Raw genomic sequence first — 21062 nt, forward strand, 5'->3', positions numbered from 1 at the left:
AAAAAAAAAAAAAAAGAAATGACCCAAAGATTCTCCCACTCCTGAGATGACTAAATTTGTAGATAACTCACAACTCCTGCAGCTAAATGTCCTTTATTTTTCTCCAACACTTCCATTAAATGGGATCACCAAGGTGCAGAAGTCTTTTTTCAAAAGTTGGTTTGCTCTATTATTCTTACAGTTTCTGATTTTTTCTTTAAATTAAGTTTGATTTTTTTTCTGTTTGAAATTAATTTAATGTATCTACTATGATTGTGGTCCAGTTGATCTCCTAAATGCAGTTTTTGTGTCCCTTTTCCAATTAAGTTTGATTTTTTTAATGCAAAAAAAATTCCTCACGCGGGCAGCACCTGTAGCTCAGTGAGTAGGGCGCTGGCCCCATATACCGAGGGTGGCAGGTTCAAACGCAGCCCCAGTCAAACTGCAATAACAATAATAGTAATAATAATAGCCGGGCGTTGTGCCGGGCACCTGTAGTCCCAACTACTCTGGAGGCTGAGGCAAGAGAATCACCTAAGCCCAAGAGCTGGAGGTTGCTGTGAGCTGTGATGCCACAGCATTCTACTGAGGGCGATAAAGTGAGACTTTGTCTCTTTAAAAAAAAAAAAAGGAGAAAAAAATTTCCTCACTCCAAATATTCTAACTGGTAATCATATATATCATTCCAAACCCCACAGGTTCCCTGGACCACTCCCTGTTTCCCTCCTTCTGCTCACATTTGGAGGCTATTTTCCTTATACTTCTAGAGAACTTTAACACCTCACCCAGCCACTCGGGGCTGAGCAGGGAAAACATACTCTAAAAAGCTCAAAAAGTGCAAATCAGGTGGTGCCTGTGGCTCAAAGGAGTAGGGCGCTGGCCCCATATGCCGGAGGTGGTGGGTTCAAACCCAGCCCTGGCCAAAAACTGAAAAAAAAAAAGTGCAAATCTACCAATTTTTTTTTTTTTATGAGTTCTAGTATGAAGATTTCATGAGGACACTTTGACATTACCAGTTTGGGGACTACCTTTTCTTCTTTTCTTTTTTTGAGACAGAGTCTCAAGCTGTCACCCTGGGTAGAGTGCCCTGGCATCAAAGCTCACAGCAACCTCAAACTCTTGGACTTAAGTGATTCTCTTGCCTCAGCCTCTCAAGTAGCTGGGACTACAGGCACCCACCACAATGCCCGGCTACTTTTTTGTTGCACTCGTCATTGTTGTTTAGCAGGCCCCAGCTGGGTTTGAACCTGCCAGCCTTGGCGTATGTGGCTGGCTCCCTACCCACTGAGCTACGGGCACTGCCTGGGATCACCTTTTAAATATTTGAATTCAACCTGGCCTCCAAAACTACACACAAAACTGAAGCATATTGTCTCACTGCTGCAAAATCTCATGTCAATCCTTTCTATTCCTTTTCCCATCTTATTATCTTTGCCTATTTCCTAAATATCCACACTTAGGGGAAATCACTGGCAACATATAGAACAGATTCTGCTTTCTGGGAGAACGGTCTTTCTTCACTGATTCCTAAACGGTTGTGGGGGGAAGGGGTTTGTTCCAGGGAAGAAAAGCTGTCAGGATGGAAAATAGCTCTCTACTGCCTTCCACAGATGCTCCTTTTTTTTGTTGTTGCCCTCAGTAGAATGTCATAGTGTCATAGCTCACAGCAACCTCAGACTCATAGGCTCAAGCAACCCTCTTGCGTCAGCCTCCCGAATAGCCTCCCATGCTATTGGCCTCCCAGAGTGTTCAAGGCCCCACCTTGGCCTCCCAGAGTGCTAAGATTACAGGCATGAGCCACCGCACATACTTTTAAACTCTGAGACTCAGAAAGGTGAAACTGGGGCTGGCCCAAAAGAAGAATTAGATCACTGGGATGTGAAAGGGGAGGGAATTGATTCTAGCCAAACACAAGCAGAGAGTGAAGAACATCCAAGCCTGTAAGGGGAACACAAGGGGTTGAATTTGGTCAGATGATCTAGGTGAAAGGCGAAGTCATAGGTAGGCTGAAGCCACACAGCAGATGTGGAACCCAGAGGCCTTGGAAAGTTGCAAAGAGGTGGAACCAGAGGCCTTGGCAGGTGGTGCAAAGTTGCAATTCACTATCTCTGATATCAGAGCATATGAAATCCGCCTTTGCCAACTGACCCTTAAATGCAAAGGCAGCGGCTAAGAAAACCGGAAGACTCTGATTCATGACCACATGAAAAGGACAATGCCTCATTGTCCCCACAGAGCGAACAATGCTTGACACATTTCCCTCCACTCTTGCTTGGAGAGGTGCTAGCAGGGCTGGAAGGAGGAGGATGAAATGAGCTTCAGGCAGGGGAAAGAGGGAGCTGCCCTTTGTTTGGTGGCCTTCATTATGTTTCCTCACTTCAGAGCAGGTGCAAACTTCTTCCTGCCTTCTCTCGCCCTCCTCCTCATCCCAAGGACACTGCAAGTGGAGGATGGACAAGTGGCCTTGTGGAAAAGAAAAAAAAACAAACAAAACACCAGCTGGAGGAGGTGGCGGGGTGTGGGTGAGAGAAAGCGTAGGACTGAAAAAGCTATCCCCTTTTCCACACCCCAAGCTCTATTGTAGATAATAGACACGAAGCACCCAAATCTGCTCCAGAGTCCAGGAGCTCAAGTCCTGCAATTTCCTTCTCATGTGCCCTCAATTAGGAAATATTAATTCACAATTAACATCAATGAATCCTCACCAGGGAAATAACGGGCTTTCAATTATTTACATAAAGTCAAAACATTCTGCCCCTGTTTTATATTTGAAATCTGTCTTGGATACATTTCTCTTTGTGATCACAGGAGAATATAAAAATCTGAATCGAGGACCAAGGCTATGACTCTATTTCTACGCTTTACTCCTGTTCTGAAAAACCAAGTTAGTTGGCAGCAAATGCTGCCTGCCCTTGCCTCACCTTAATCTATCTTTTTTTTTTTTTTTTTTTTTGAGACAGAGCCTCAAGCTGTCCCCCTAGGTAGAGTGCCGTGGCATTATAGCTCACAGCAACCTCCAACTCCGGGGCTCAAGCAAGTCTCCTGCCTCCGCCTCCCAAGTAGCTGGGACCACAGGCCCTTAATCTATCTTATTAGCTTAGGGTCTTTGAGAATTGTACAAAAAAATTATTTTAACTTATCACTTTCAAACTCCCTTCTCTCTAATGCCTGATTGTATTTAATTTCAAACATTTTCAGTAAAAGCAGGCTTAGCACCAGGATTCCCAGACTGTGGGTCTAGAGAGTTGTAGTTTAGGGACAACTCTGCTATTCACTTGGCCAGTGATCCAAGGACCTAGGTCAGGACACGTAAACTCTCTGGACCTTGGAGGTCATTTGGGGTGGTCCCAGGAAGCTACAGACCACTTTGGGATTTATAAATCTTCTCTCCAGGAAAAAAATTGTATATATACATATGTTATTTATATATATGTATAAACATGGACACATACAATTTCCTAGAACCCACCCCCAAGGGTTCTCCAGGATATTTCTCATCTTGGTAGTCTGTATTTAAGTATATCTGACCTTTGAAAGAAACAAGTATCATTTTTTATAGCCATTACCAGGATACAGGTGCATATGAGGAAGAATGAAGAGTTGATAAGGAAGAACTCACTCCAGCACTTATAGTTACAGGGAGGGCCTGAGAAGAGCCAGGATAGGACTATAGCGTGGGGGAGCCACGCTGTCCTGCGCACCAAGACACTGAATGCCAAGATCTCACTGCCAGATGCTCCTGCCAGTGACATGGGGCCAAGCTTAAAGAAGTCCCCTCAGTGGCTGGTGATGTCTATGTTATTCTGTACACATGATCTTAGCCATTTTAAAGGCTGAAAAACTATTACATTATTCTGTATACAAAGCCCCTCCTTTAAAAAGCCAAAGGGCCTGCCTGTAACCCTAGCACTCTGGGAGGAAGGCCAGGCAGGAGGACTGCTTGATCTCAGGAGTCTGAGACCAGCCGGAGCAAGAGTGAGACCCTGACTCTACTGAAAATAGAAAAATTAGCCGTCATGGCAAGCACCTGTGTTCCCAGCTACTGGAGAGGCTGAGGCAGGAAGGTTGATTGACCCCAGGAATCTAAGGTTGCAGTGAGCTATGATGACACCACTGCAATCCACCCAGAGCAAGACTCTGACTCAGAAAAAAAGAAATAAGTAAAAAAAAAAATACCAAAAGTGGGTATTTACTTTGGTTCTCTGAGACACGCCTCTTTCTTCCAGTCCAAAGAGCAGTTCATGCTGAGTTTTACTTTATTTAAAAGCCACTATGATATGGACATACTTATGAATGAAATGCAGGACCTAAGATCTGCTTTAAAATAAACCAGAGGAAGATGAAAAAAAGAAAGAAGACAGACCATGGGCTGTCCATTGTGAAAGCTGGGGAATTAGTTTTCTCTCATTTGTATAGTTTTACATTTTCCAGAGAGAGAAGGTCACAGGGACAGATCTGTGGGGTGGTGGATTTTTTGAGTCCTGTGCACAAAGCGAAACGAACCCAACTCGATTCACATCTTGTTGAGGAGCCCCCAGACAGCAAAGTCTGTGGCTCACAGAAGATGGAATTGACACAGGGTTATTTTGGGAACCATCCTACTGCCCAAAAGACATGACTTTCAACCAAAGAGAAAAAGTATTTTTGTCTAGGTGAGGAAATGTCTTTCTCCACACGGAGAATGCAGAGCTGGCTGAAAAAGCAAAATGAGGCAGCCAGAGGATCATCCCCACCTCGGAAAGGATGAGCTGCACCTTTCTGCCAACAGGCCATCTCGACCAGTCTGGTTTGGTACAATTCGTCTGGACTTGATATAAACCGTTTGCTATTTTTACAGAGCTCCCTTTAACAGATAGAAAATTATTTTTCGCTTGGTTAGCTTCTGTTTTTGCCTCCCCCCCCAAACAGAATTTAGCAATTTTAGAATCCCACTGAGTTTTCAGCAATACAAAAGGACAATTCAGCAATACAAAAGGTTCCAATTTCTCACGTGTTGCGAAAATAGCAGTGGACGTACCAGGAGCAAAGCTGGCTTCTCTGTTGCACACAGGGGTTCAGAGGCTCAGCCAGGGGAGACCTGAGCGACCATGGAATCTACTCCTGTCTCAGTGGACTCCCCAAGGAAGGCTGATGGAGAAAAGGTTGAGTTGGGGAACTGTATCCCTTGGGTAGTCCTCTCCTACACTGACTTGCTTTGGCCAACAGGGACAGCAGCGGACATGAAGCGAGCAGAGCTTAAAACATGCTTGTCCACTGGAGCTGGCGCTCTCTCGCTGTTCTTGGGAACGCTGCAGTGTGACCACTGCTATGTAAACAAGCCGGGGCTAGCCTGGTATGACAAGAGACATGCAGCCAAGTCATCTCCACTGCGCCACCTGAAACTGGGCCAACTCCCAAACATGGGAGTGAGGCCATCCCAGAAGTCCACTCCCAGCCAAGCCACTAGCTGACCACAGGGACTGGACGGACGCGCTGAGACCAGACCTGCCCAGCCAATGCACAAAATGACGAGAAATAATAAATGTTAATGATTTAAACCACAAAGGTTGGGATGACAGACACAACACAGCAGAATAAGATGACTCAGAGATGCCAAGATATATGGAACATCGGAGGACATGGCTCCTAATGGGTCTTTATGCAACAGTCAGTGGGGCTCACTACTGACTGGATTTTATGTCAGCGGTCACTAAGATAACCTGACATAGATCCAAAATGGACCAAACTCCCTAATATTCACTTAAGACAATGCTTTATAACTCTTGAAATGCTATTGTATGGCCTTTAGGGGTTTGTGAACCTCCTAAAATTCTATGAAGAATTGTGTGTGGTTATATGCATTTGTTCTTCTTAATTGAAAAAAATTAGTTAGGAAACAGAATAACAAAGAAATGTCTGTCTATACACTGCCTAGAACTTCTCATACTATTTTGGATTTCTTTTTTAATATAGAAATCAAACAAGATATGACTGATAGTGTTGATATTAGTCTACTAACTCAGTGGTTTCCCTTTCCTCCTCTCCCAATCAATATTTTGTTTTCAGTGTGTGTGTGTGTGTGTGTGTGTGTGTGTGTTTTGAGACAGAGTCTCACTGTGGTGGCATGACAGCTCACAGCAACCTCAAAACCCCTAGGCTCAAGTGATCTACTGCCTCAGCCTCCTGAGTAGCTAGAGCACAGGTGCCTGCCACCACGCCCAGCTAATTTTTTCTGTTTTGGTAGAGACAGGATCTTACTCTTGCCCAGGCTGGTCTCGAACTCCTGAGCTCAAGCAATCTACCCGCCGCAGTTTCCCAAAGTATTGAGATTGTAGGCGTGAGCACCATGCTCAGCTCCTATTCTGTATTTTGAATTTGGCATGTATCTTTCATGTATCTTTCTAGTCTATGAAGTATTTTTTGTTTTTTATGTTTTTTGGCCAGGGCTGGATTTGAACCCGCCACCTCTAGCATACAGGGCCAGCGCCCTCTCCTTTGAGCCATAGGCACCGCCCACTATGAAGTTTTATTTTAAGATAATATGTACATAAATATATGATATGTACTCATATACTCATATATAAAATGTAGAAAGTGCAAAATAATATATATAGTCTTGTTTTGTGGTTTTTGTTTTTGCCTTTGCTTTCTTTTTTCGGGAGCCATGTCTCACTCTGTTGCCTAAGATATAGAACTGTGGTGTCATCATAGCTCACGGCAGCCTTGACCTCCGGGGCTCAAGCGATCCTCCCACCTCAATTTCCCAAGTAGCTGAGACTACAGGTGCTCACCAAATTTTTCTTATTTTTTGTATAAAGTCAGGGTCTCACAGTATTGCCCACACTGGTCTGGAACTCCTGGCTTAAGGGATACTCCTGCCCCTGACTCCCAAAACACTGGGATTATAGGTGTGAGCCACTGGGCTAGGCCTGAAATCTTTCCCAGATGGCTTCATATATGCATTTTCCTACTTGCTTCTTCAGAGACTACCTTGGTGAGACCTATCCATATTGGTACCATTTTCTCACATACTATGGAAGCCACATATGTTTCTCTTATGTCTCTACTAACGGACATTTATATTGTTCCTGGTTTTGGTTGTTTGGGTTGTTTTTGTTTTGGTGCTATTACAAATGCTGTCAGGGAACAGGTCAGTAGTTTCCAACATGCTCACAGAGGGGCTTAGAACACCACCCTGCAATCCAAATATTAGAAATGTTTATCTGATAATCTTACGGGGGAAGGAAAATTGCCATCATTTTGAAGTTGTTAGAGTATTCCCAAGCCTTCCAGGAAGCTGTCCTTTCACTCTTTTTATTTAAGTACTTTTTTTTTTTTTTTAGATGGAGTCTCACTATGGTCACCCCGGGTTAAGTGCCATGGCATCACAGCTCACAGCAACCTCAAACTCTTGGGCTTTGGGTGCCTCCTGTTTCTCAGTGGGTAGGGCGCCAGCCCATATACAGAGGGTGGCAGGTTTGAACCCAGCCCTGCCCAAACTGCAACAACAACAACAAAAACAATAGCTGGGCGTTATGACCAAACTGCAACAATAACAACAAAAAAAATAGTTGGGCATTATGGCAGGCGCCCATAGTCCCAGCTACTTGGGAGGCTAAGGCAAGAGAATCGCCTAAGCCCAGGAGTTGGAGGTTCCTGTGAGCTGTGATGCCACAGCACTCTACCAAGGGTGATTAAGTGAGACTTGGCTCTAAAAAACAAAAAGAAAAACTGGGGCTTCAGCAATTCTCTTGCCTCAGCCTCCCAAGTAGCTGGGACTATAGGCCCCTGCCACAATGCCTAGCTATTTTTTGGTTGCAGTTGTTTTGCTGGCCTGGGCAGGGTTCAAACCCACAGCCCTCAGTGTTTGTGGCTGGCACTGTATGCTAGGCTACAGGCACCAAGCCTGCCCTTTCACTCTTAAAACAGCTTAATGCTTCTGTATTCAAATCCAAAATTTTCTGTAACAAAGGTTGGCATCTACCTAGGACACCAAGAAACAGCCCTGTTTTTTTTAATTGAAAATTCTTTAGAATCAGGTAATGTTGCTCTCCAAAACATTCTACTACCAAGTAATGTTTGCTGTCAACATCAAATGCTGCTCGTACCAAAAAATTACTAAGAGACTAACAATTAGAGACTAATTTTTTTGTTGTTGTTCTCTGTCATGTTTGTAAGAGTTAAAGGGTCAGATCTCTCTGGTTATCTCATTTCCCTTATTTTCTGTTTTCTAACCTAATTAGAATGGGAGAGCTTTTTAGTAGGCCTTTCTTTTCCTTTTATGCTTACTCCCCAGTGGAACACTGTCCAGCTTCTATAGCAAAGTCCCCAAACAAGGTAATTAAAACCCAGCCCCTTACTATTCATAACAGACCATGTTCTAAGTCTAAATTATGCCACCCTAGTTTTACTGAGTAAAATCAAATAAAACAGATGATTTTCTAATCCGTCTTATCCTCCCTCGGGAGTATGTGAAATGCTATATAGCTGCTTAGATTTAGAATTGTCAACTTTAGAAATAATTTATTCAATTGCTTTTAAAGAGCATGGACTTAGCAGATCTGGTTAGTTACATATGAATTTGTGTGGCTCTGAATGATTCTCTTTACCTTACTATACATTAATTCTTTCTTCTTTTTTTTAAGAGGTTTTTTTTTTTTTTTTTTTTACAGTTTTGAGACAGGGTCTCAAGCTATTGCCCTGGGTAGAGTGCCATAGTGTCATAGCTCACAGCAACCTCCAACTCTTGGACTCAAGCGATCCTCTTGCCTCAATTTTTCCATTTTTAGTAGAGACAGGGGTTCGACTTTTTGCTCAGGCTGGTCTCAAACTGGTAAGCTCAAGCAACGCACCCACCTGGGCCTCCCAGAGTGCTAGGATTACAGACTTAAGCCAACACACCCAGTCTCTCTCTCTCTCTCTCTCTCTTTTTTCTTTTCTGAGACACAGTCTCACTCTGTCACCCAGGCTAGAGTACCATGGCATCATCCTAGCTGATAGCAACCTCAAACTCTTGGGCTCAAGTGATCCTCCTGGCTCAGCCTCCCAAATAGCTGGGACTACAGGCACCTGCCACAACACCCAGTTAATTCTTCTACTTTTAGTAGCAATGGGGTCTACTCTTGCTCAGGCTGGCTCCAATTCCTGAGCTCAAGGGATCCTTCTGCCTCCTTGGCATCCCAGAATGCTAGGATTATGGCCGTGAGTTGCCATACCTGGCTCACTTTGATTTTCTTATCTGTGAAATGGCACCAAAAATCATCATTGGTGCTTGCTTGAAACAGGGTATGGGGAAGCCCTTTGTTATTTCTCCACTAGACACAGTATCTCAAAAGCACAGGCAGTGCCTAATTTATCTTGGATCTTCCAGCAGTTGGCCATGTATTTGTGAGGATTCCTGTGTGCCAAGCAGGAGTGCCAACCTCCATGGCTGGGTCTTCTCCACTTTGGAGTTCAAACTCTCCACCCATCTCCAACGGCTTCAGTTCTCTGGTAGGACCACTAGCATTTGCCAAGTTGGACCCAGAGCCCTGAGCACTCACTGGTGTCACCCATTGGAGTGCCAATACCAGAATCCTCAGGGAACACCTTGGAGCTAGAACCTGGAAATGTGGAGTGTGTACCCTGCTCTAGTCCTATGCCACAAAGGGGCTGCACACCTCAGGAGCCAGAGAAGGCTAAGCCAGCCATTACTGATGATGACAGCAGTCCAGTGGCTACAAGGAGGAAGTCTTCCAAGTACACATTTCAGGAAGTCTCCATACAGTTACAACTCAGTCTGGGTAATCAGGCTACATGAGATTATTATGCTGCCACCAAAATACAATAAATAACAAGTGGGAATATATAGAGCACTGGCTGTGTATTTGCCCCATAATTATAATTAGATAAAAACAATATGTGTTTAACTAGATTGGAAGGAAACTTAAAGACATAAAAAATAATTACTGTGTTAGGGTGCAGTGGTAGTATGGGTGAATTCTTCTAAATTTCTTTCTTATAATCTCTTAAAGTGGACAGAGTAATGAAAGAAACATAAACAACCTTCCATCTCCAAGCAAGCTTTCTTGAAGGGTTCCAGAAAGAAAGCTACCTGGTCATGTCTAGACTCTGAAGGAAACAGACTCTAATCCACCACCACTTAGCAGGAAGAACCTTATTCACTGGGATCAGAACACTGGGATTCTGGCACTAGCTCGGCCAAAAACAGGTCATGAGACTTCAAAAGTCACTTAACCTCTCTGGACCACTCTATGAAGTTAAGCACAGGAATTGAGGATAAGATTCTTAAGCTTTGCGCTGGCCTTTCTACAACATAGCCTAGGTTTTACTCTCTACCATACAGCCTATGATTTTCAAGTACTACATGTGAATATTTAACAAACACATGAGAACTCATCCGAACCACCAGAGAATGGCACCCTTCCGGGCCGTTCTCATGCTTATTACCGGTAAGAGGGACTATTCTTCAGCCTCCACCACCTGCTCTATATGATATTTCATATCTTCTGTAGGGCCGATTTTTCCACCTTTGAGGCAGAATGTGACTTCTGGAAAAAGCTGAGAAGGAGCCAGTGCAAAGTCTGGTGGCTAAGATGGGTGAAGAGGCTGGGCAGTAACATTTCAGGTCATAAAGGAAGTAAAAAAATAGATTATTCTTACGTAGCTCATCAACAACTATTCAGAAGTGCTTTGGACAAGGGCAATCACATTCTCATGGTGGCAACTCAGAAGGGAGGCTGACTTAACTCCCATGTACAGTTCAAGTTGTATGAGGCCGGGTGTGGTGGTTCATGCCTGTAATCCTAGCACTTTGGAAGGCCTAAGCACAAAAATCACTCCAGGCCAGGAGTTTGGGACCACTCTAGGCAACAGAAATGTCTACAAAAAATTAAAAAATTAGCTGAGCGTTGTGGCTGGTGTTTTGTGGTCCCCACTACTTGGGAGGCTGAGGCAGGAGGATCATTTCAGCCCAGGAGTTTGAGGTTGCTGTGAGCTATCTGCACTCTACCCAGGGCAACAAAGTGAGGCTCTGTCTCAAAAAAAAAAAAAAGTTCTATGGCTTGTCAAAGCCAAAGCTATTATTTTATTTATTTATTTTTTGAGACAGAGTCTCACTCTCACCCCGGGTAGAGTTCCTTGACAACAACCTCAGATTCCTGGGCTCAAATGATCCACCAGCCTCAGCCTCCCAGAGTACAAGGATTACAGGTGTAAGCCACCTCACCCAGCCTCAATGCCATTATTTTAGGGATGGCTTTTATAGCTCTACTTCTCTCTAGTGTGGCTGTTAATAAAGATATGTTTTAAAAAAAAAAATACTTTGCTAGGATGCTCAAAAACCCTTCATCTCTGCCAAAATAAATTCTGAAGTTGAAATTCAAAACACAATTTGTTTACCATTATTATGAGAATGTGCTCATAGGCTGAGATGTTTATTTTTAATACCTTTGGCATTTAACCTTTAGCCCTTATTTGCTCTGTAAATATCAAGTCCCCAGCAAAGTAAAAAAAAAAAAAAATTATACATAAATGGAGAATTATGTATATATACACATGTATATAATTATACATTTATGTATACTCTGTGATTAAAATAAGTTTCCCAATGGTGAATTATGTATATGTATATGTGTATCTTGGTAAACACAAGTAGCTGCATCTTTGCAAAAAAAAATAAATAAAGAAGTAGATGACCCAAACTTGTAAAATCATTCATTACTGTTCATAATTACTATATAGCCCACCATAAAGCTCATAACGTCTTGCTCCTGTACAGAGGCTTTAAAATATTTCTACTTTTTGAAGCGGATGAAAAGAGCTTTCACAAGTTACTACTAGGTAAGGAGGCCTCCACCCCATCTCATCAGGAAACACAAAGCACTCTCCTTGAGTCTCACAGGATGGGATGACACGCCAATACAAGGTACAGAAGCAAAATGTTGTATTCCAAGTCATCAAGGCTATCCAAGATAACCCAAGGATATCTCCTGAAACAGACACAAATGCATGAAAGTCAACCAAGAGAGGAGTCACAAAAGGGGTTTGCATCATGCAGCACTGGGGGCCAGGGCATTTCCAGTGGAAGAGTGAGTTGAAGAGAAAGAGAAGTTCAATCTGCAGCCTCACCCCTCATGGAACCATCATCCTACACTTGTGTTTAGAGCCTGGGACAGCAGCAGCTGGATGCAGATTTCCCTGTTTTAGTAGCTTAGAGGTTCCATGGGCTAAAAATACCAAGCAACTCTCTCTTTAGGGCGGCCCAGTGGGAAGGTGTGGGTGTATCAATAAAAACTCATGACTGGGTATGTGGCTAAGATGTACGTCCCTGCTGGTGAGTAAATGGGAGGAAGCAGTGTGGTTCCCAGAGACACCACACTAAAATGTACACAGAGTGGCTGCAAACCGCTGATGGTGCAAGGGTGTTGTGTTCGGTCCCTCAGTGATGATCTGAACATTTATAAAATTGGCAGATATGGCATAAAAATCTGGATTTCTAGCTTCTTTTGGAAAAACAAAACAAAACAAATTGATAATAGGATCAATGTAAGCATGACCCAAGGTGAAGGAGTGGTGATTTTTAGATGAGACAGGCATTCCAAAGGTATTCTCTAGAGATCAGCCTCCCTCCCATACCCCCCACTGATAAAGCTGTCTGTAGCCCCTGGCCAGGCTGTGGGGAAGGCGGCTTTTAAATTCCTGCAACTCTCAGCTTTCTACACTTCTCCATCTGGCTGTATCCACTGACCCTCTGGGTTTCTCTCCAAAGAGAAACCCTGGGCTGGCCAAATTATTTCCCACCAGGATGGCTCCTTCACACTCGCCCCTATTTAATGTCCAAGGAACTAAATCCTTCCCTGACCCTTTGCCTCCATCAAAACTTTCTTGTGATTTATCCCAGTCCTTTCCGTTTTTTGTTTCTGCGGTATTGTGTTGTTTTGGCCAGATTGGCAATCTGATATTCTAATCAGTAGAAAGGAACCAGGTTACCTTCCCAGAGAATATGTTTGAAATGGATTCCAGACTTTGTAAATAGAAGCCATGCCTTCCCCCAAAGGAACTTATCTACCTTATAGTCAGCTATCCATCAGGTTTCTGGGTTCCTAAGTCTATTCGTGTGTATTTTTCTGTGTCACATCTACATACTCACAAGTAATATACAAATAAGGGAAAGGAAACATATCTTGAGCATTTTCTGAGGTGATGGCCAATTTAGATTTGTTCAAACCTTTCTGCATATTTAATTCATAGAAATTTTGTGAGTCACAATTTCTAGGTCCAAATTATATAGTGGATCGCCGTGGCTCACACCTGTAATCCTACCACTCTGGGAGGCCGAAGAGGCAGGAGGATCCCTTGAGCTCAGGAGTTGGAGACCAGCCTAAGCAATAGTGAGATTCCGTTGCTACTAAAAAATAGAAATATTAGTCCAACACGTGGTGGGCACCTGTAGTTCCAGCTATTCAAGGAGGCTGAAGCAAGAGGATCACTTGAGCCCAAGAGGTTGATGTGAGCTATGACGCCACAGCACACTAGCCTGGGCAATAGAGTGAGGCTCTGTCTCAAAAATAAATAAACAAACAAATCACATAGCAGATCAATAGGCACGGGTTTCAGCTCATCAGATAGTCCAAAATGGTTATAGCCACAAAAGTAGAACTTCCTTTGCAGATGATAAAGCCTGATTCTACAAAGGAAACCATAGATGTGTATTACTATTAATTAAAGTAGAGAAAGCTGGGTTTTTTTGAGTCTCACTATGTCACCCTGGGTAGAGTGCTGTATTGTCATAGCTCACAGCAACCTCCAACTCTTGAGTTTAAGCCATTCTCTTGCCTTAGCCTTCCAAGTAGCTGGAACTACAGGCACTCACCACAATGTCCGGCTATTTTTTGGTCGTGGTTGTCATTGTTGTTTGGCAGGCTGGGCCGGGTTCGAACCCGCCAGCTCTGATGTATATGGCTGGTGCCCTAGCTGCTGAGCTATAGGTGCCCAGCCAAGAGAGCTTTTTGTACTCTCCGAAATGTGTACCCTAAAATTTTATTTTTTCACTTCTTCAAGTCTCCCAAGGAAAAAGACAGAAACAACTATTGCATGGTAGTGTTCTTAGTTTTCCCCAAGATGAAAAAGTACCCCAAAGTGAGTTTTCAGGAAGAAGATAGAGTTGAACTGTACCTTGTGTTCATGAGTCAGGAACTAGCAATCTACCTCTGAGTCACAACTGAGCTCTGGTAGTACCTTGGATATGGACGGAGAGCCTCCCTAACATGCTGCAAGACTTCACACTCACACAGAAGTTACAGCACAAGCCTCCCTATAACCTGGCCTAGGGCCTACCTGTGAATTACAGTCTCCTCTCTGAGCTAATTCTCAGCCACACCCACTGAAGGTAATGTCCCTTCCTTTCCTGTTCTAAATAGCTGAGGGCAGGCCTAGACACATGTGGAACACAAAATGAAGCTTCATTTAGCCTGACAGAGTAGGTTGTTTTCCTTTTTGAGAGAGTCTCACTCTGTCACCTGAGTAGAGTGCCATGGAGTCATAGCTCACAGCAACCTCAAACTCCTGGGCTCAGGTGATCCCTTTGCCTCAGCTTCCTGAGTAGCTGGGAATACAGGCCTGTGCTATCACACCAGCTAGTTTTTCTATTTTTTGCATAGACGGGGTCTCACTCTTGCTCAGGCTGGTCTCGAACGCCTGAGCTCAAGCAATCCACCTACCTCGGCCTCCCAGAGTGCTAGGATTACAAGCACCAGTGGCTGCACCCGGCCAATAGAGTATTATATAAACATTAAATATTAGAACCTGAGTTTCAGATTATTGACGATGTTGATGCTCTGTTCTAAGGCAACGTCACCTATGTAAGAAAATGCAAGTTTTCAAGTCAGGAAAGAAATGATTCACTTAATTTGGGGCAGATTACTCAGGATCTGGCAGATTTCTCACAGGTGCACTTCCCATTTCAGGACAGCCAGCTGTTTGAACTTTTCTGTCAGGGAACGGTGGCCTTAGCAACCATATCTGATGCGCAGATAGTCACCTGGCAGTGCACAACCTGCCCATCTGTTCCCCTGGCAGGGAGCCCATCAATAGGTAAGTCAACTCTGTCCTCCATAGACTCTGGAAGTAACTCTTCCCCCAAACAAGCCTCCTGGGCAGCTACTGGACCAACCACCCATTTCACCTGCAATGGGGCCACAGAGGAGGTGGAGTTTCCCAGGTCTCCAAAACAAAGATCCTAGTTCATTTTTCAGTCAGCTCAGCATTTCAGTTTACATGAGAGGAAGTTAATTTTCTCAGGGTACCTTTCAAGTATTTAAATTCTGTAAGGTTCTTTAAGCTCTTGACATAAACACATTGATTTTTTTTCTTTCTTTTTTTCTTTTTTTAGAAATATTGAGCCATGGAAAATAATTACAGCAATTCTAAAGTACTGGAACTATAGCATTGCTTAAATTCAAGTGGCCAGAAGCCCAGGGCAGTACCGTCACCCAAAGCCATGCCCAATGTGAACGGTTCTCCGTAGGGGTTCCAAAAATAATGTGGAGCCGACTGGCTTCCAAAACCTTAAAACTAAAAGAAGAGAAAAAAAAAATTTTTTTTATATAAAGTAGTCTCCGAGGGACAAAGGTGACTTAATTTTGGACCATGTGAAAAGAAAAAGCTTTAATCAGGGATGCTTTCAAAGGTTTTTTGTTGTTTATTTTAAATCATTTCTTTTAAATAAATAGTGCTGGGTCAAAGGCTGCGTCTGAGCTCTGTACGTAAGGTGCGATCAGCCTTTGCTCGGAGACATTCAGTCTGGCCAGGCGGGATATGTAGATTTTTAAATTAGCGCCGAGCTGGTTACCATTTTAACTTAGCTTCACGTTCACGGTCATTAAAAAAACAACAAACCAGAAGAGGACTAGTTCATCCACCTAAGCAGGATTATGTGAAAAGAAGCGCGTGGGGAAACTATGAAGTTTTGTAGTAGATTTTTTTTTTTCCTGATGGACTGCCAGTCGTCTCAAAATAGAGACCCTGCTTTTGTGCCTCGGAAAGAAAAGTACACCACACCAAAGCCCAAGGGATGTGGCTAAGGTTAGAGCAGGGAGGAGGAGTGTCGCTAGGCTGGGGCGTGGGGGTGTAGGAAAGTCACCAAAAAGTCACCGAAGGAAGATGCCACTTTCATATACGTAGTATCCCCAAAGTGCCAAATGGAACAGAGCAAAAAGCGTGAAACTCTGAACACTTCTCCTGCGAACAGCGCACTGTGGGCGCGCGAAGACCCCACCACCTCGCGCCCGGGAAGCGCTGGGGCCCTCCCCAGGAGGCGTTTCCCGGCCCCCGCGGCGCGGAGACCCAGGCGGCCGGCTCCCCGCGCAGGTCAGGCTCACTTTCACTCTCAGCAGCCTGCCCACCGCCAGGTGCTCGCGCTACCTGGCGCCCCCGCCTGCCTTTGTGCGGCCCGCGCCACCCCTCGCCAGGGCAGGCCGGGGGCCGCCCCCGCCGGCGCGCAGATGCCAGGCGGGACAGCTGCGGGCGCAGCCGGGCGGCGGAACCGCGCCGGGGAGGGAGTCACCCCGGGAGGCTGCCCGCGGGCGGGGAGGAGGCGGCGGGCGGGAGGGGACACAGGGAGCAGGCGACGGCGCAATCATCCCGCAGGCTAGGACTCCAGGGGCACGGGCGTCTGCCCGCCTTCCCAGCTGGAAGAAAGGGATCCCCTCCGACTCTGTGCCCCTGAAAACAGATGTGCCCACACCCTGGCTTCCGACAGCTGGCAGCCATAGCAACCCGGCCACAAAAAGTTTCGCGACGCAGAAAGCGACTTGAAAGAAAGTTTTCCTTGGCCCCTCGCTCCTTCTCCCCCAGCCCAGGTTCACGGAAAGTAGGGGGAAATAGGAGCTCGAGACGTGCCTACTCCCGCGTCCACCTTCTCCACCCCTGGCCTGGGCAGCGCGCCCAAGGTGGGTGCCCCGCGCAGGGGCTTCCTGCCCCATCCCGGGATCAGACGTCCTGGGACGCAGCGCGGCCAACTCACCATGGTGACTTGCGCCGCGGTCGCGCCTCCGCCGGGTCCGGCTGCCGGCGAGCTGGGGCTGGAACGCAGTCTCCTGGGCGAACTTCAAAAGTTGGTTCCTCTCGCCAAAAACAGGCTCCCGACACCCAAGCACTCACAGGAGCCAATGGGAACCCAGAGGGGACTCCATCCAGGCGGGATCGGCGGCGCTAGGTGAGGTCGAGACCGGGGCGACTCAGCAGGCGGGGTGCATGCTGCCGGGCGCAGGAGTCCACTCGGACCCGGAGCTCGCCGCTGCCTAGGTGAGTCCGATGCGCTCCGCGCCTCTAGCTAGTTCCCTAACCTCGCTCCTCTTTCCAGCCACTTAATCCGTACTCCTCTGGCTGAGCCTCGGCTCGGACCGGGCAATCTGTCCATAAATGGAGAATTCAGCTCAGGCCTGACCAATCAGAGTTTGTTTTCGCAGCGTCACTCCTCAGGGAAACCGTAGTAGCCAACAAGCTTGGAGCTGCTGCAGTTTCCAAAGCCCTCTGGATCCTGTAGTCCTGCTCCCCGCCACCCTGCAAAAGACGCTGCGGACCCAGCTCGCGCCTGGCGGCAAGATCTGAACTGTTAGGAAGAAACCTCTCAGTGAAAGAAAAGCAAATCTTTCACTTTTTTTTTTTTAAACACAAAGTTAGAGTAGATTTAGCCTTCAAGCTGAAGTGGCATGATTTTCTCAGAACTTTCTTTTTTTTTGGAGGAGGAAATATTTTATCAGCATAAAACATCAGAGTCGTGGCAGCAACCCAAAGGAAATCCTTTTTTCTTTCCTACGTCTGGATTGTAAGGAAAGTCAAAAATATCATTTCCCTCACCCCTCCTTTTTACCTGAATTTCCTTAGAAAACAAAGAAAGCTTTCTGGCTACTTTTTTCTTTTGTTTTTGGAGGTTTTGATGGCAGAAAAGTTGCACTGGTAATGAGCAGGGACAAGGGGAAGGAGAGGTGGAAAGAAACGGCTTCCAACCTCCTTTAACACGTTATCTGTTGAAAACAATCAGAACTGTGAGAATGCATTATCCCAGAGTGTGCAGTTTCAGGAAATCAGGTGCACAAGGAACAGAAGGTAAAGCGGAATCCTGAAATAAAGGTAGGGAGTCTGATTTTATTGGGGGGGGGGGACCCTGTGGAAGTAACCTTGGTGGGTCACAACAGGCCACCCCGCCCTCCGGGATCTGTAGAAGATAAAATTTGAAAACTTCAAGGTATAGAAAAACTATGAAGCATGATGATAACTATGATTTACTTTATGAAATTCGATTATAGCTCTTCTCTTGTATATAAGATCATACAGTTGGGAAGGTTGTTAAAAGTCATCTTGTCTAGCATCCAATGTACTTAATACTAATATGGAACCAATATATAAACAACTACACACCCACACGAAAGACAAACACAAGTCTGGGGGGGAGGGGCGAGGAGAGATGGGGGCGGAGGGAGGAGGCAGGGTGATTGGCGGGACCTCTCCTAAGGTGCAAAATGTGAGCGTGCTCGACACGCCCCCTAGGTGAAGGACTCGACTACAACTTGAACTTTACCTTAGAAATAAAACAATGAAACCTAAACATTCGTACCCTCCTGTCAATCTGAAAAAATTTTTAAAGTCATCTTGTTTAAAAAGGAAGGGAGAGACAAAGTGGTATATCCATGCAACGGAATACCATTCAGCCATAAAAAGGGGTGAAGTACTGATACATGGCTGCAACGCGGATGAACCCCAAAAACGTGGTAAGTGAAATAAGCCAGGCACAGAAGGCCGCATGTTATATAATTCTGCTTATATGAAAGTTGAGAATAGAGAAATCTATAGAGACAGAAAGTAGATTCGTGGTTTGCCAGGGGCTGGGGGTGAGGGTGGATGGAAGTAATTGCTAATACTATTCATTTTCTTATTGAGGTAATGAAAAATTTCTGGAATTAGATAGTGGTGATGATGGTACAACTTTGTGAATATACTAAAAACCATTGGCTTGTGCATTTTTTATTTTTATGTTTTATTCTATTTATTTATTTTTTTGAGACAGAGCCTCAAGCTATCGCCCTGGGTAGAGTGCTGTGACATCACAGCTCACAGCAACCTCCAACTGCTGGACTCAAGCGATTCTTGAGTAGCTGGGCCTACAGGCGCCCACCATAACACCCAGCTATTTTTTGGTTGCAGCTGTCATTGTTGTTTGTCAGTCCTGGCTGGAATTGAACCCACCAGCTCAGGTATATGTGGCTGGTGCCTTAGCTGCGTGAGCCACAGGCGCTGACCCAACTTGTGCATTTTTTAAAGGATGAATCATGGTATGTGAATTATCTCACACTTTAAAAAATGAAAGAGAGTCATATTGTCCAAATTCTTGTAATATTCATTCACGTAGTTGGGCAACAGTATAACTGAATGCCTACCTTAAGGTAGATATGGCTAGACAGTGGAGGTGCAATTGGTCCTCACCCTTGCTGAGCTTACAATTTTAGAAGGGAAGTGCCGTATGTTACGTTTGTAACAATAAATAATTACAGGAAAGAAGCCAATATAATGAGAAAGGACAGGAGTTTTGTGTGAGGAACTGCAATGTTGGGACCTATAGATCAGGGTAGGAAAATCATCTGGCAGCAGTATGCAGTTTGAACTGGAAAGTAAACCGTGTGGCTTCTGTACTAGGCGTTGCCTGGGTACATAGAGATGTGACTCATGAAATTCTCAGGTAAGTCTCACTCCGTATCGCATAGGAGCTTAGCAGCTTCAAAATACTACTAATTATTTTAGGACTAATGAACAGAGACTGCCAAAAGGGAAATTTGGGCTCATTAGTAACACCAGAATACTTACGTTGGAAATGACACATTGCCTAAGCCACTGTCCCGTCCATGGCCAAACCTATTAGTGGTCAGATTGACATGGCTTCAAGGTATACAGGCAAAGACATGTGTTTTCCCAAGTTTAACCCAGGGAAACAATGAAACACTGAAAACCTGTTAATGATCAGGTAGCACCTGTGGCTCAAAGGAGTAGGGCACTGGCCCCAGACCAGAGGTGGTAGGTTCAAATCCAGCCCCAGCCAAAAAAAAAAAAATCTGTTCATGATCCATTGACAATCTATGAGTCTTATATTTTTCAAAAACTACCTTGAGAGTATTTGTTGTATCATCATTGGAGATTTTTTAAATCATTTTTTAAAATATTTACTTTTATTTTCCCTAATAATTTCTTTCCAGTTTCTTTTTTTTGAGACACAGTCTCTGTCCCCCTCAGTAGAGTGCTGTTGTGTCATAGCTCACAGCAACCTCAAACTCTTGGGTGTAAGAGGGGGAGGGGCGAGGAGAGATGGGGGAGGAGAGAGGAGGCAAGGGTTGCAAGTGATTCTCTTGCCTCAGCCTCCCATGTATCTGGGACTATAGGCATCTGCCACAACAACAACACCTGGCTATTTTTAGAAGCAGGGTCTTGCTCTTGCTCAGGCTGGTCTCAACTGTGTGAGCTCCGGCAGTCCACCTGCTTCAGCCTCCCAGAGTGCTGGAATTACAGGCGTGAGCTGCTGTGCCCAGCCTCTTTCCAGTTTCTTTCTTTTTTTTGAGACAGAGTCTCACTCTGTCTCACTCTACCCTCAGTAGAGTACCATGGCATCACAGCTCACAGCAACCTCCAACTCCTGGGCTTAAGTGATTCTCTTGCTTCAGCCTCCCAGGTAGCTGGGACCATAGGCACCTGCCACAATGCCCAGCTATTTTTTTGTTGTTGCTGCAGTTGCCATTGTTGTTTAGCTGGCCTGGGCCAGGTTTGAACCTATCAGCCTTGGTGAATGTGGCTAGCGCAGTAACTACTGTGCTATGGGTACTGAGCCCTCATTCCAGTTTTAAGAGGCATTCCCAACTCAAGTAGGTGGGACACTGATAACATGTATGCTTGTGTTCATTTTTCATAACATTATATTTTTTTCCAGATTAAAATGCATAATACATATTTAAATTTTTATGTGTAAGCAATGCTTAGATTATGAGGTTTCGTTTAAACCTAAATTTGAAGTCTGGCTTTTCCACTTAACTACCTGTGAGTTTTTGTTTTTGTTTTTTTTT

The 21062-nt window shown here is 44.9% G+C and overlaps 1 protein-coding gene across 2 annotated transcripts in view; it reads right to left on the bottom strand.

Annotated features, from left to right (window-relative positions):
- The window catches only part of MYO1E (myosin IE), a 229500-nt gene extending 212079 nt beyond the window's left edge, over positions 1 to 17421 (bottom strand). Inside the window, exon 1 of one of the 2 annotated variants that reach the window (XM_003784390.3) lies at positions 16982 to 17421. In XM_003784390.3, the coding sequence (XP_003784438.1) occupies positions 16982 to 16984 (3 nt within the window). In that variant the 5' untranslated portion in view covers positions 16985 to 17421. Of the gene's footprint in view, positions 1 to 4996; positions 5290 to 16981 lie in introns of those variants that run through there. The other variant, XM_023509954.1, reaches the window with a different exon arrangement.
- Between the last annotated feature and the right edge of the window lie 3641 nt (positions 17422 to 21062).

The sequence above is a fragment of the Otolemur garnettii genome, unplaced genomic scaffold (assembly GCF_000181295.1).
Source record: "Otolemur garnettii isolate 467f Iridium unplaced genomic scaffold, OtoGar3 scaffold00011, whole genome shotgun sequence".
NCBI lineage: Eukaryota > Metazoa > Chordata > Mammalia > Primates > Galagidae > Otolemur > Otolemur garnettii.